The following is a 16111-nucleotide window of genomic DNA, read 5'->3' as shown; positions in this document are numbered from 1 at the left end:
GCAAGCAGTGTCCCTCTGAGCCTCTGAGCCAAGTCTATGCTTTAATTCCCTCCATGATGGACGGGGCCCTGGATGTGTAAGCCAAAGACATCCTTTCCTCCCTGAGTTTCATCACAGCAACAGAAAGGAACCTGAGCACACGGGAGCCTGCCCAGCCCCCTTCATTGTTCCTTCTGCACATCCCTTTCTTTTTTCCATGTTGGAATCCCAGAGCCTTTTGGGCCTGTTTCTTCTTACTCGTGACTTACAGAATTCCAGAACTTGCCTTTGAAAGCCACAAGCCATCCAGATAAGTAGTTACAGACACCTCAGCAAAGAGAGACATGTAGGTGGAATTATTTGTCAGGACCAATAGCTCTGTCCAGTCAGCCACTCCCAAATAACCACACAGAGACTATTAACTATAAATGTTCGGCCCATAGCTTAGGCTTGTTACTAACTAGCTCTCACATCTTAAATTAACCTATATTTTATCTACATTCTACCACATCTCAGTATACAGCATGTTCATCTCCTGCTTCCTCGGCATCTGCTGGTGACTCCCATGGCTCTCAGGACTTCGCCCTTCTTCTTTCCAATGTTCTCTCAGTCTGGCTCTTCCACCAAACCTCTTCCGGCCTAGCTCCTTTATTAAACCAATAAGAAGGTGCCTTGGCAAAGACACATCTTCATAGAGTACAAAAGGATTATTTCACAGCAGGGAAAGCTGTTCCTTCTCCAGAGCTGTGGCAGAGCAGAGGTCTCTTTTATTTCAGCCAAGCAGCTGTGTAACACACTGGGCTGCAAAGGCTGTTACTCAGACCCTGCTGCCTTCCCAGAGGTTAGCAGCCCAGCTGGCTGTGCTGGTGACAACATTCCAGCAGGCATTTACTGTGTTCTTTTACGACTGCTGTTACAGAATATCCCACAGAAACAACTCAGAGAAGGAAAGGCTGATTCTGGCTCACAAGGGCTGGCAAGATTAGAGATTAGGTTAGATTCAGGGATCTCTTTAGGAAGAGAAAAAGGGGAGACACAATATAAAAATGAGATAAAACAGTGGATTGTTGAGTCTAGTTTTGAACAACCATTAGTCTTAATATTTTACATTGGTAAAGATTTTTATTTATTGATATAAATTTAAGGGTTTGCTATAACATATTATACATATGTTTCTACTCTTGTTTAAGGTATCGTACCTATGTAGCTCAATGTAAAATGTAAAGTTCTAGTCCTTAAAGGCTATAATTACAAACTGTTTAAGATAATTAAAAAATGCAGGTTGGTAGCTAGTGATCTATAATCAAATTTGCAGCCATGTTAGGTATGTTTTCAAGGTCAAACAAATATAATTTAGATATATCTACAGAACAGATCTGTAGAGATGATCTACAGCTACAGATCTAAAGAACCTGGCATTTAAGACATTTTAATAACATAAGGCTTATTATGACAACAAGACACGTCAGCTCCTGGCAGCACCAAATTACTTCAAAAAAGGATGATGGAGCCAGGAGGTGGTGGCACACGTCTTTAATCCCAGCATGCAGGAGGCAGAGGCAGAGGCAGAGGCAGGCGGATCTCTGTGAGTTCCAGGTCAGCCTGGTCTAGAGTGAGTTCTAATAAGAGTGCCAGGACTGTTACACAGAGAAACCCCCATCTCAAAAAAAAAAAAAAAAAAAAAAAAAAAAAAAAAAAAAGGATGATGGACTTCGAAGACCCTCCGTATGGAGTTTGCTTTCACTGTGGCAAAGTTAGTCACTGGGCAAAGAAACTGCCCTTGCCTCACCTGCTGACAGTGTGCTGTCAAAACTGGGCCAGCAGAAGACAAAAGAAGGTGACTGTTGAACTTTGCCAAGACAAGGTGGGACAGTCCTTCAAAATTCCTGCTTCACAGGAAGGCCTGTCAGATGCTGTAGGCCTGTAAGCTGAAGGTGGATGCCCCAACACTGCAGGGGAACTTAGATGACTGTCTAGGCAGCCAAATGTCTTTGTCATTTCTACAGTTTTGGAAGGTGTTTCCTCTGCACTCAAGTAATATTATAGCCTTCTCAGGTCTCCGAAGGAGTTGAAAACAAGATCCTTCTAGTTACCCTTTGCCTTGTTATCAAATTAAAAAAATGAAACTCACATAAGAGATACAAAGTTCATAAGGTTAAGAAACAAAAAGCTTAAGTTGTTTAACTAAAAAGATGTTTTAAGACCTAAAAACATATTTTTAGGATGGTAATATAAGTTATGACAAAAATAGTTTAGGTAGATAATGGAATATTTTCTCTGAATTTGCCAAATATAAATGGACTAGACACTGTACATGTAACTCTTTTATTTATTTATTTATTTGCTTATTTATTTATTGGTTATTCAAGACAAAGCTCTGTGTAGCTTGGGAGCCTGTCCTGGAACTAGCTCTTGTACACCAGGCTGGTCTCGATCTCACGGAGAACCATCTGCCTCTGCCTCTCAAGTGCTGGGATTAAAGGTGTAAACCACTACCACCTGGTGTAAATGTAATTCTTACCTGATAATTGTTTTTTTTTTTTGATAATTCTTATTTTTTTGATAATTGCTCTTATTGTATATAATTTTAATATGTTAGAGTTAAAACCTTTCATTTTTATTTAGAAAAAAGCAGAGGAATGTTGTAGAATAATCTTTTTATATACTGTGAAGATGTATCAATCTGATTGATTTAATAAAAAGCTAAACAGCCAATAGCTAAGCAGAATTTTCAGGGCAGGGCAGAGAGAATGCTGGGAAGAAAAGGGGAGGAGATAACAGCATGCAGAGCAAGCAGCATGGGTTTTACAAACTAAAGGTAACTGAGCCACATTAAAAAAACAAAACAAAACATTATAGATTAAAAAATATTCATTTAAATTATAAGAGCTAGTTAGAAATAAGCCTAGGCTATTGGCTAAGCTTTCATAATTACTAAGTCTCTATGTGGTGATTTGGGAGCAGGCTCGCAGGATACAGAAAGACCTGCTACATGCTACTGCTATGAATCATAATATAAATACCTGACACACAGGATACTGATATGCAACCACTGTGAAAGGGTCATTTGACCCCCCCAATGGAGTCGTGACCCACAGATTGAGAACTTCTGGCTTGGTAAGTGAAGGTACTTCACTTGCTCCCAAGGCTGACAATCTGAGTTGTTCTCTGTTCTCTACAAGCATCCCTTGTCATACACAGTCACACACTTACATGTTGTCATAGTTTGCTTTCTATTGCTGTGACAAACACCATGACCAAAAGCAACTTGGGGGGAAGGGACTTATTTAATCTTATAATTAATAGTCGAGCGTGGAGGGAAGTTAGTGCAGAAACTCAAGCAGGAACTGAAGCAGAGGACAAGGAGGGTATGCTTATGTTTCCACAGGAGATAAAAGACTGTGGATCTCACCAAAGTGGATAAAAATCTAGAATTATCAAGAGGAATATCTCAGATGCTGCGATTGTGGACACACCTCTGGAGAAGAAAAATACAGGAGGTCTTTAAAGTAGACAGTGAACCCTCCCACCTGGGCACAACGTATGGATTTGGTGACAGAGGAGAGGCAAATGACTCAGAACCCTGAAAGCCACAAACTGTTCTTTGCTATACTTCATCTGTGGCAATTAACAAGGTAACAGGGGCACACTATACAAACTGGCTTTATCCCCAATCCTCCAATTAACCTAGCAGTAAGTTGGGAGATGTGGATCTTCCTGTAGTGGCTCCCTGACCCTGTGGGAGTTCAAACAATCCCTATTTGCACGGGAAATAAAACTCAATGCCTTAAAATAACTCTTCAGTATGGCTATCCATAGTCAATACTACCCTAAATTATCGGAACAAGTTTTATCTGCTTCATGCATCTGGATTTAGAGCACAGGAGATTAATGCTACCAGTTCCGTAAGTCTACTTCTCTGTGAGATGTCAGTTACCAACAAGGAGTCTGACTGGTGCATTAGCAACAGTGTCAGAGCAAGAAGTCTCGTTAACGTCTCCCAAGGAGACATCACAGACTGCAGCCCCTTGGAAACTATTCTCACTCAGAGTTAAGATGGAAACGGTATAGTTCGAATGGAACTGTGGAAGTCAGTGCTTCTGTTAATGAACCTATGTTGTGGCACAGAGCTGGAATGGCAAGCCCTCTCCTGCAATTTGGCAATTCAATTCAGACTAACTTGTGGAAATCAGCAAGTGCCTTCCACCACCTTAAGGTGTGGAAAGGAAAATTAAACATTGAGGATGATCAATACACTTAGTCTTTTAGATTAAATCAAAGCCATCACTCCATCTAGCCCGTAGCCCTTCCACCCTGGCAGTCACATCCCGACTAGAACGAATGTCAGATTCTACCCTTTGTCACTGCGGTTTACTATCACAACAGTGATCACGGGGTAGGCTGCATGTCTTAGTAATTCAGAATTAACACTATTCTTCCACAGGACCCAATTTCCGCCTCTGTAGTTGGAATTTTCTCTGGGCTGCCAACATGCTCCCAAATAAAGACACCGACGCTTCATGTTACGATTGCTCAGCCTTAGCTTAGGCTTGTCCCACAAGCTCTTTTAACTTAGTCTAACCTGTTTCTACTTATCTACATTTTGTCTCGGCCTTTTTACTCTTTTTTAACCGTATGTCCTACTCTCCTGCTTCCTCTGTGTGTCTGTCTGACCCCTGGTATTACCCTGGTGTCTCTTTTTCTTTCTTCCCCCAAGCCTAAATGTCTCCTCCTACTAAGTCCCATCTATATCTCCTCCCTCCCTTCTGGCTGTTCAGCTTTTTATTAAGCCAATCAGGTGCCTTAGGTAGGCAAGGTAAAACAGCAACACATCTTTACATAGTTAAAAAATGCAAACATAAACAAATGCAACACATCTTTTCATAGTTGAAACAAATATTCGACAAGTCTCCACCCTGTCCAGGAGCCTGCAAATACCTGGCATATACCCACACAGAGCCTAAAACCAGTGCAGCGCCTCTGTCTCTGACGAGAAACAGCCACACAGTTCTGCTTGTGAGCTGTCAGTAAAGAAGTTCAGGCATGTCAGCACAGGCTACCAAGTGAACTGCAAGCAGAGAAAGCCTTCCAGACATGTAGATAAGGCACCATGGAGGCATATTATACAATTGGCTTGATTTTCTATGTAGTATCCCAAACAACGTTAGAATGTAAACTAGATATGCAGGATTGAGGAACATTTATTTTTATGAGTTTAAATTCTGTGTATGTTGTGTGTCTTCATGTAGCTATGTGCCTGTGAACACAAGTGTTTGTAAAGGTCACGTGCAGTTACAGGCAGTTGTGAACTCGGAACCAGTTTGGGTCTTCTGGAAGAGCAGTCAGCACTCAAACACCGAGCCAACTGTTCAGTCCTTAAGGAAGGGGTGAAACATCCCAGGCTGACCTTGAACTTTTGACCCTCCTGTCTTCCTTCGACTCCCATGTGCTGCTGAGCTTACTAGCACATACCTCCACCTCCAGCTTTAGTTACTGAGACAGGGTGTCACTCTGTAGTCCATGCTGGGCTGTCAGGGAACTCACTAATCCCCAAAATCCTCTTTACTTAACCTCCTGAAAGCTAGGATTCTAGGTATGAGCCACTTTTAGATATCACTGGAGTTTAGAGCTAGCCCAAAGGAAGGTGATAGTTCCCTGTGTAACGTAAAGTGCTCAATATGTGTGGGTGGAAGAAACTAAGGGGATTCGAGTGCTGAGGTCCCCTGTCAAAGGTTGCACAGCCAGAGATTCAGGCTATGATACGTCTGCCTTTATCATGCACCTATCCGTTTAACTTACCCTACTTCAGCTTCGTACCGTCCCTAGAACGCAGCACACCAGAGGACCAAAGGCTAGACTCTTCCACAAGTGCGGAACTAACATTTATTTGCCTAGGTGACGAACAAGGGCACAATCAAAAAGAAGCCAGCGCTGACGCGGAGGCTCACAGGCGCAGCCCGCCCTCCCGAACGCCAGCCTCGGCCGGCCGCCACTCCCCAGGTGATGTCACAGGCTCCCGACCGAGCGATCGATCGAGCGAGCGAGCGGCCCGTCACCGCGGTACTTCGGAAGAAGGCGTGAGCTCCGCGGCTTCCCTTGGCCCGGCCCGCCGCTCTGGTCCCAAGCCGTAACTTTGACTCACCTTTTCAGTTGCCCAGCAAAAACTTCCGGGGACCAAGGTGCTGCGCGCGCACCCTCCGCGGGCCCTGACAACGGCGCGCAGGCGCTGCCAACCACACTTAACTCGGGCCCCCAAGCCCCGCCCCATCCGCTGCTAGCAACTCCATTTCCCAGAAGCCCAAGCGCGCCTCCTTGATGGCTAGTGGGAACCGGAAGAGAGAGAGTATTCCCCTATTCGGGTTTATTGGCCTGTTTCCTCCTACTGCGCATGTGCCGATCCGGAGCCAATCGCGGTGGAGTACGGGATAGCTACCAATCAAAGGTCGCCCTATCATTCCTAAACTCCTCCCCTTGCTGCTGCGTCGCTCAGCCCCGCCCCGAACTGTTTCCATGGCAACTCAGACGCCGTCTCTTGACGGAAATTTCTGGAGGCAAGAGGCGAGGTAGTCTTATAACCAACAGGGCGTGGTCCGCGCGGCCCCGACGTCACCTAGCCCTGCTTCTGCCCCCCCCCCCGCTGTCCCCAGAGCTCTCCGCCGGTGGCGTCCGGCAGGCGCTGGGTCCTGGAGGTCACCGCGGAGACCTGCGTGGAGGCTCTGAGGCGATCCTGGCAGCGGAAATCCCTCTGAGGCGGCGCTACCGGAACCGGAAATTGCTGAGGCGGACCCGGGCTGGAGGAGTCGCGTTTCCGGCATCCCCGGCGGGGAGCGTCTCTTCGCTCGGCCCCCAGCCGCGCTGAGGTACGGTGCGGCCCCGCCACCCTGGCGCTCGCCGCTGAGGCCCGTGCTTGCTCGCCGCCTGGTGTGGGCCGTGGGGTCTGGAGGGAAGTCTTTTCCTGTTTGAGAAGGTTTATTTTGTGTGTATTCATGTGTCTGCGTGCACAGGGCGTCGGACCCCCCCAAAGCTGGAGTTAATTGACATCGCTGTGAACGGCCATGCGGGTTCTGAAAGCCGAACCCCTGCTTCCCTGAAGATCAGCAATCGCTCTTAACCCAGTATCCTTTAAAACGAACAAAACACAAAGTGTCCCTTAGAGCAAGCAGAAAGAGGTAAAGACTACTTTCGAAGGACCTAGGTTCCGTTCCCAACACCCACCTCACAGACATCTGCCGCTCCTGTTTTAGGTTATGGGTTTTCTGGCCCCTGAAGGAAGGCATCAGATGTGCACACAGTGCTTCCATGCAGGCACTAACAAACATAAAAATAAAGAATACTGTGTGTTTATTCTTTGAGCGACTCAAACATGTATACAGTGTACCTTGATCATATCCACCTCTCACCTTCCACTACCTCAACCACTTCATCACACACACACATACACATAATTGTCTTTGATACCGTGACTCCATTGTCATGGGTTAAAAAAAAAAAAAGTTTCCAAACTATTGGTTTTCTATTTGTCCACATAGAGTGGGAAGATTAATTCACCTGCCTCAAATTCTACAAAATATAATTAGAAATCCAGCAGCACCCATTCAGCTAGATACTGTCTTTGCCAAGGATTCTTCACCTTTTTAGTTTTGGGTTTTTGAGGTTGATTTCTGTGTTAAGGGTGTTCTGCCTGCATTTATGTCTGTACCACATGTGTCCCTAAAGCCCACAAAAGTCAGAAGAGGGCATTTGATCTTCTAGATGGTTTTGAGCCACCCCATGGGTACTGGGAATCAAAGCCCAGACCTCCACAAGAACAACAGTACTCTTAACCAATAAGCCATCTGTCCAAGCTGGCCTTGAACTCAGAGAGATCTGCCTCTATTTGCCAAGGGCTGGAATTAAGGTGTGGGCTACTATGTCCAACCCACTTTTTTGTCTTGTTTTTCAAGACAGGGTTTCTCTGTGAAACAGTCCTGGCTGTCCTGAAACTTGTAGACTAGGCTGGCCTCAAACTCACAGAGATGCCTGCCTCCGTATGTCTCTGCCTCTGCCTCCCAAGTGCTGGGATTAAAGTCTTGATGTGTATCCCTGGCTGATCTTAAACCAGGAATCCTTCCACCTCAGCCTCCCTAGAGCAGGGCTGACATGCACTACCATGCCCGGCTTTTAACAGATATTTTTAAAACATGCCTAGTAAGTCAGGAATGGTTGTGGAGTTGTTCTGCAGGTTCTGAAGCATGATAGAGATTTAGGGGTGGCATCGTTTTCATTAAATACAACTGTCATCGTGGTCCCTACAGCAGGCAGGTTCTTTTTGAGACTTGTCCTACTATGTGCCATATTCTGGAGACTCATCCAGCATGATCAGGATATCAGCCATAGAAGGAATGGAGACTTTGTTTCAGCTCCTCTGCAGCTCTGCTAGCTGGGAACATGGAGGGGAAGAAGGAGGCGCTTAAAAGAGGTCACTGGAAGCAGGCCACTGTGGCTGAGGTAAGTTGAAATCCCTTTGTCTGAACTGAGTCCCTCCCAAAGAAAAAGCAGCTGTGACTCCCAATCTTTGCAGGGAGAGATGCCTTAAGATAGGATCTCACAATGTGGCTCAAGATGGCCTGGATTTCAGTCTCCTAGTTTACAGGAAATGCCTGGGGCAGAGGGACAGCCAGATGGTTTCAGTGAGAGTGATCCCTGCAGACTCATGTTTGAATACATGGTCTCAGGTTAGTGGAACTATTTGGAATGGATTAGGAGGTGTGGCCTTATTGAAGAAGGTGTACCAGGGCAGGCTTTGAGATTCCAAAAACTCCCACCATCCTTAGTGTGCTCTCTGCCTCCTGCTTGAGGTTTGAGGTGTGAGCTGTCAGTTGTTGCTGCCCAAGTGTGTTCACTCCACCATCATGGACCTTAACCCCTTGGAACTGCAAATCCAATTATAAGTTATCTTGGTAATGATGTTTTATTACAGCAATAGAAAAGCAATTTAGAAAGCATGGAAGCCATGGATTTCACCCTGGAGGACTGGGAGGAGCTGGAGCTAGAGCTGGATAAGAGAGACCTGTTCTGGGATTCCACACTGAGCAACTGCCAGGACCTTTTCTTGCTCAGTAAGTGTCATCTTGCTCCGGGCTCCACAAGATGCTGTCATCTAATGCACAGTGCACAGGGCAGAACCTGTAGCAGAGGCTTGTCCTGCCCTGAGCCCTGAGAGCTGAGCCTGAGGGACCTGCTGTGGTCCCTGTCTAGCATCTTGCATCCCCCAACCTTTCCTGCTTGTAATTGCAGTCTTCTTGGGCAGGTGATTTAGGATCCTGTGGTTGCTGTCCCCTTTGCCCACACAGCTTAGCGCCACTAGAAGACACAGCCCCCACTGAGCCTGGATTCCCTTGTGGCTCCAACATGGTCTAACTACTTTCTGTGTCGTCTGGGATGGGAGCTTCATGGGGAGGGCCTGGTTATCTGTTTTCACTGGGTGTTGCGTCTACATTCTGCCACGTGGCTTTTACCTGTCCCCAGTTCTGTACATGCAGCTTGTTCGCTGGTGTCTCTCCACCTCTCTTCTTCCCAGAGTTCCTCTCTCACCACAGGTCCTGCCTCTTCTCTCCTCCCTAGCTATTGACCCTCGGCTCTTTATCAAACCAGTCATAGTGACACATCTTACACAGGGCAGACAAATACTCTGCAACAGAAGTCACCCTGCGTAAAGCGCCACCCGGTGCTTCGTGCACCCGGCTCCCTAGTCATTCCCCTATGCCAGGTACTCTGCAACAGAACTTCAGAGAGGAAAAGTCCTCGCAGCTGTGCTCCCCCGGGACACCCCAGCTTAGGGGTCCCTAGGCGGTCCCAGCCTGTGGTCAGACTCACAGCTTTCTCACTATAGTAGACGGGCACATCACAGGTTGCTAGGGTGTGGGCTTGTGCAGAACCCTCAGTGAAGTCACACGGATGCTCTGACTCTCCAGCAATGGCAAGAGTTCTGGCTAGTATCTTGTCAACTTGACACAAGGTGGAGTCAATGGGAAGAAGGAACCTCAGCTGAGAACTGATCCTACCAGGTTGCCCTTCAGGCACGTAAGTCTATGGTGCCTTTGCTTAATTGTTGGTGCTGTCCCTCCTGGGCTGGTGGACCTGGGGGCTGTAAGAAAGCAGGATGAGGTCACGAGAACACGCCAGTAAGCACCATGGCTTCTGCGCCGGCACCCGCTGCTAGGTGCCTGTCCTGACTTCTCAGCAGTGATGGAGTGTGAGCTGAGAATTACAAGCTGAAGTGAACCCGTTTCTTCCCAAGTGCCTTTTGGTCATGGTGTTTTCTCTCAGCAGTAGAAACCCTACTAAGTCAGGGAGCGAGAAGGTGCTTGCTCATGGGGCTCTTCTCCTGAGTCTCAGAAGGAAAGCAAAGTAAAATACAGGATCATTCCCAAGCCAGTTGTGCCAGCATGACTCTCCTAGAGCAGCCAGCACTGCCAAACCCACTTGCTGTGTAGCAGCCTCCTGGTAGGAAGGCAAAAGGTGTCTACCCCAGTGCGTACCTGCACAGCTTCCTCCAGCACCAGCTTCCTACTGCTGCTAACCTGCCCGTATTCCATCTCCTCTAATTAGTCTATTCTTCATTTCCAAGAAACACCAGAGAACTTTATCTGAAGATAAACAGAAATGACAGCATGCAGTGGGACCCCCTCCCTTATTTTTTGTTATGTGGGGGTAGCTGTTCTCATCTGACATCTGGTGTGAAGCCATAGAAGCACCTCAGGAGCTCTCACATCTGTTGAGGAGCAGGTGTTGGGTTCACGCAGGTCTGAGGAAACAGGACTCAGAGGCACCTTAAGAATGACTTCGGCCTTTCTAGGCTCTAAGAACTGAAGCGCTCTCCCTTTGCCTAGGACTGCTTTTATTGCTCTCCAAGTGCACCTTAGCAAGTTGATTTCTGTATCCTCAGAACATCCTGAGGGAGCTTCCAAGGGGACAATGTCAAATGAATTTCTCAGTTCAGGAGGTGCCAGTTTTCTGGGTTGCCCCCAACCAAGTTTTGCATAGGCTTTGTGTCCTTGGGAAACTCTCAGGCAAGATCCACACATAGGGTAACAAGAGAAACAAAAGCTATCTATCTGCTAAACGAAGGATGGGTCAGGGCTAGGTGCCGCCCTCTGGAGCTAGGCCAGGTGTAGCCCACAGTGAGAAGGGCATTGACCCCCGACTCCTACACAGATCTGAATGACCTTCAAGCCAGAAAGTTCCTGTTGAGCGTCTAGATGCCGCCCATATCCCCGCTGATGACAGGATTGTTCTTTCTCTGCAGACCCCCCCAAACCCAGCCTGAATCCCCAACCAGATGTCAGGGAAGAGCTGGAAGCTACGGTCAGAGGAGGCCTGGGAGCCACAGGCACCGGTGAGAGGGGCGTAGCCTCCATTGTCTGACTCTGACTGCGACCCTGCAGCCCCTGGCATGCCCATTGTCCACACACCTTGATGCCCAGCCGCAAGCGTTTGCCCATAGCTTTCTGGCCGTGTGTCAGAGGGGGCCTCACTGGGGCATGCCTGCTGTGTCTCTTTCTTCAGAACAGCACCCAGGTCTCTCCTTTTCACTTCAGGCCTCCCCAAGGGGATGCTTCCTATTCCCAGGTCAGTTTGCGCACCCCGTCCTTGTGGCTTCTGGCTTACCTCTGCTACCTTCTTCCTGGCTCACGCATAGCCACATTTGGTAGTAAGTCAGGCTTTATCATTTCCAATGCCAGGCAGTTCCTACACCGTGCCATGACCTGCTGGAACTGTTGGCAATGGAAGAAAGGGGCTGGGGGAGGGTTGAGGGGGCGCTGTACCCGGGCAACAGAGGCTTCATGCAGCATCTTCTGTCACTACGAGGAAGACTCGGAACTAGAGACCACAGGTCTAGCTACCCCCATCTAGACAATCCACAGCCCTCTTCCTTGCTTATTGCCACCTTCGAGGCCATTGATGTGAGCTCTCTGCAGCCTCCTGCTTGTGCTAAGTGTCCCTTGATGGTGAACATCCTGGGCACATGCTCCTCGGCTCTGAGTCCTGTTTTTGCTCATTCATCATGTAGGCTATTTCTAAGCACAGCCAGCCAAACATACACACGCACACATGCGCTCTGTGCAGGGGGACAATGTGAGGAGGGAACAAAACGACAGTACGGGCTGAGAGCAACGTAAGGACAGCGTAGGGCAAGAGATGGCTTTGAAAGCTGCCGTTTGGAAGGGTCGCACCCAGGCCACGAGGCACTGAGCAGCCTCCCTCCGGGATGCTCGGTGGATGGGGAAGGTTCGGAAGAAGGTGATCATGGTACCAGCTGCTGGGAGGGGGGCAGCAGCAGTGTGGAGAGGCTAGTGAAATAGTGAAAAGGGTGTGGTCAGGGTAAGGTGGTGAGCTGCGTGTTGCGCAAGAGTAGACGAGATGGGAGGCCAGCAAGGAGCCCGGGGCCAGATTTCTAGTTGTGGATGACAGCTGTGGACAGGAAAAGAAGAGTGGTGGGACGTGAGTGCCTCAGCCAGGGTTAGAGACTGGGCCCAGGGCCCAGGGCGGAGGCCTGGCTGGACGTAGAAGGTTTCCCCGTCGTCAAGGACCCGGGGTAGCCTGAGCAACATTTTGATGCTGTGCGGTAGAGACGGGGAAGAAGGGAGGAGGCGTGCCTGGAAGATGCTTTCGTGAACTCGGGTTCATGGTTCTGATAATCATGGCCAAGGCTTTCCTTCTCTGCTGAACACTTACGGGCTCTCAGCTCCCTGAGCTTTCCATTTCTTACTTTCTGCCATCTCCAGATGGGGCACCATTGACAGGCTGGTTGCCCACAGCATGGTTGTCCCACTGACCCAGGGAACAAAAGGAATTATACACACACTTTCTCTCTCTCTCTTTCAGAAGCAACTGAGACCAAGAACTCTCCTTTACAGCATGGCTTCTTGGAAGAAGGCCTCTCCCAGATTATGGAGACATTGTCCAAGGAGGAACTCAACTTGGAAGCCTGCTTAAGTGAGAGCTGGTTAGATAGTTTGCTTGGAGATGCAGAAAGTCTTCCAAGATCTGACATTACCAACAAGGAAAGCCCCACAGATTGCAAGAGTCATGAATTTGAGAGCAGCCTCAGTCCTGGGCCTCTCTTTCCCACAGGAGAGGATGCTGGGATGTCTGATATTCCCACAAAGAACCTCACACCGGTGACACTGAAGGGATCCAGGAGTGACTTCAGCTTTTACTTAGAACAGAGCCAGAAGGACCCTGTTCAGGGAGAAGAGGAGCTATATAAGTGTAGCGAGTGTGGGCGGAGTTTCAGTCAGAGTTACCACCTCCTCCAGCACTGGATTGTGCATGTGAGGGAGAACACCCCTTCATGGCCAGAGGAGGAGAGTGAGCTCAGCCAAGGTGCTTCTCTTCTCCTGCGTCCAGTGACTCAGGCAGGCTACAAACCCCATGTGTGCCAAGAGTGTGGGAAAAGGTTTAGTCAGAGTATGTCTCTCCAGTGGCATCAGAAGGTTCACACTGGAGAAAGCCTGTGCAGAACTCAATGTGATAACCTAGAAAGGCCATCCAAGAGTCAAAGTGCTGAGCCACAAAAGCCGGTGCAGAGTGAAGGTGCAAGCTCATCAAAATTCTGTAAAATTCAAAGTTGGGACCGAGAAAAACCACCTACTAGTGACAGTGACCCAAAAAAACTGCCTGGGGGTCAGGGTGGCGTCAGTGCATCCGTCCTTCAAACACATCAGAAAGCTCCTGCAAAGACTAAGTTCTACAGATGTAAGAAATGTGGGAAGACATTCAGCCAGGCCTTCCTTCTAGCTGGACACCTGAAAACCCATCCTCAGAAGCTCTATGAGTGTGCTACATGCCCCGAAGTCTTCCATATCCAGAAACAGTTTGTCCAACACCGAAAAACTCACTTTGTAAAAACCGTCTTTGAATGTCAAGAATGCAAAAGGAGCTTTAAGCAGAGGTCTTCACTCATTGAGCACCAGGCTGTTCATACAGGAGAGAAGCCATACAAGTGCAGTGAATGTGGGAAAGCGTTGAGCCACTCCTCCACCCTGAAAATCCACCAGAGGGCTCACAGTGGAGAGAAGCCTTACACATGCAGTGAGTGTGGCAAAGCCTTCTGTCGGAGCACGCACCTGAGTGAGCATCAGCGAATCCACTCAGGCTACAGACCCTACCAGTGTCCACAGTGCGTCAGGACTTTTAGCCGTCCCTCACATTTGATCCAACATCAGCAGAGTCATGCCACAGAAAAGCCCTTTGGCTGTGCTGAGTGCAAGGACGCCTTCAGCCATAGAGAACAGCTAGTACAGCACCGTAAAGTTCATACCACTGAGCCCCTGTATGAATGTGAGCAGTGTGGAGAGCACTTCCTATGCAGCTCGACTCTCAGCTGCCACCTGAGCATTCACACCAGAGAAAGTAGAGGCGACAAGGTTTGGGGTCAGAACTCAAAGCACACTGGGAAAGGCTTTAAGTATAACAAGCGTGGGAAAGCCTCCAAGCACAACACGTATGTAGGGCAGCAGAAGAGTCACACCCAGGCCACACCCTCTGAGTGTAACCCATGTGTGAAGAACTACGATCACAGTGTGCAGCTCGCCTGCCGTCAGAGCATCCATGCTGGTGTGAAGCCAGATGAACACACGGAGCCTGAGAAGTCCGTGCTTAGCACCTCTGTCAGTGAGCATCTGCCTTCCGGAAGTGAGCCGCCCTTTAAATGTAACAAGTGCAAAAGGACCTTTAGTCAGAGTGACCAGCTTCTGAGACATCAGTTGGTTCACTCTGGAGAGAAGCCCTTTAAATGCGACCACTGTGACAGAGCCTTCAAGCAGAGTAACCACCTTATTCAGCATCAGAGAGTTCACACTGTGAAGCGGCACTTTGAGTGCCGTGAGTGTGGGAAAACATTTCGTCAGAACGCATGCCTTTCTAAGCATCAGAAAATTCACACAGGGGAGAAGCCCTTTAAATGTGCTGACTGTGGGAAAGCCTTCATCTTGAGTACCCAACTCATCCGACACCAGAGGATTCACACTGGGGAAAAGCCTTATGTTTGTCAGGAGTGTGGCAAGGCCTTCAACCAGAGCTCCTGCCTTATCCTTCACCGTAGAGTTCACACCGGTGAGAAGCCATACCCATGTAGCAAATGTGGGAAAGCCTTTTCCCAGAAAGCAAATCAAAGGAAGCATGAGAGGATTCACAGTGGAGAAAAGCCTTATACCTGCGATGTGTGTGGTAAAGCCTTTGGCTCAAGCACTCATCTCAGTCAACACCAGAGAATTCACACCCAGGAGAAACCACGCTGTCAAGATTGTCACAAAGCCTTTTACAGCTGCTCTGCTCTTAACAGACATCAGCACCTTCACACTTGTAAAGGAGTAGCTCCGCCCAGAGCCACTTAGTGACAGCTGAGTCCCATACATGTGAAGTCACTCATACAAAGTCAGCCACTGAAACCAACACACTGGAAACCTCCCCTCCCAGTAAGTCCTAATAAAAGTGCATGAGACAGAATGTAGAGTGGCTTCATTTAGATGGGTGCTTCCCCGTCTTCCTAATGCTGCAGCCTTGAATACTGTCCTTTGTGTAGATGTCTGTGATTTCTGATAGTCTTTGGCAACCTCTGTGAAAGGCTCATCCGACCCCCAAAGGAGTTGAAACCCACAGGTTGACAACTGCTGATCTAAACAAAACAGAAAAATTAAGAAGCTGGGCAGTGGTGACACCTTTAATCATAGCAATTGGGAAGCAGAGGCAGGGGGAATCTGTGAGTTCTAGGACAGCCAGGAACAAGAAACCCACAATAAGAAGCTGTGTAATGTCAGGGTTCAGTGGTAGACCTTGGAGTCAGTCTGCCTGAATTGAATTCCAGTTGTTAGCCTTGTGAAAATCATAATCACTTCTCAATCCTTCAGTTTCCTCATCTGTAAAATGGGCATAATTTCCACATCCCTCAGGGCTATGGTGAGGGTTAAATAAATTTCAAGAACTTAGTTGATACCTGACACATAAGGAATGTTCACTGGTTATGATCTATGGATGAGTGTCTTAACTATATTGCACAAATACACTTTTATATTAAAGACGAAAACTAAGCCAGGCATGGTGGCAAATGCCTTTAATCCCAGCACTTGGGAGGCAGAAGCAGGATGAT

The 16111-nt window shown here is 48.1% G+C and overlaps 1 protein-coding gene across 1 annotated transcript; it reads left to right on the top strand.

The window, feature by feature from the left end:
• Positions 1 to 8107: 8107 nt before the first annotated feature.
• Positions 8108 to 15463, top strand: Znf473 (zinc finger protein 473). Its single transcript, XM_051174186.1, has 4 exons — positions 8108 to 8466; positions 8939 to 9077; positions 11267 to 11356; positions 12847 to 15463. Exons 2-4 carry the CDS (start codon positions 8963 to 8965, stop codon positions 15357 to 15359), a joined length of 2718 nt encoding a protein of 905 aa, XP_051030143.1. The 5' UTR covers positions 8108 to 8466; positions 8939 to 8962; the 3' UTR covers positions 15360 to 15463.
• Positions 15464 to 16111: the final 648 nt, after the last annotated feature.

This window comes from Phodopus roborovskii, unplaced genomic scaffold (genome assembly GCF_943737965.1).
Source record: "Phodopus roborovskii unplaced genomic scaffold, PHOROB, whole genome shotgun sequence".
NCBI classification, from domain to species: domain Eukaryota; kingdom Metazoa; phylum Chordata; class Mammalia; order Rodentia; family Cricetidae; genus Phodopus; species Phodopus roborovskii.
The sequence above is the reverse complement of the archived record's forward strand: the minus strand, read 5'-3'. Positions and strand labels throughout refer to the sequence as shown.

Excerpts from the sequence above, each read along its gene's own strand:
- Znf473 (XM_051174186.1), top strand. The coding sequence starts at position 8,963 with ATGGAAGCCATGGATTTCACCCTGGAGGACTGGGAGGAGCTGGAGCTA. Across the intron at positions 9,078-11,266 it reads CCAGGACCTTTTCTTGCTCA|ACCCCCCCAAACCCAGCCTG; the intron begins GTAAGTGTCATC and ends CTTTCTCTGCAG. Across the intron at positions 11,357-12,846 it reads CCTGGGAGCCACAGGCACCG|AAGCAACTGAGACCAAGAAC; the intron begins GTGAGAGGGGCG and ends TCTCTCTTTCAG.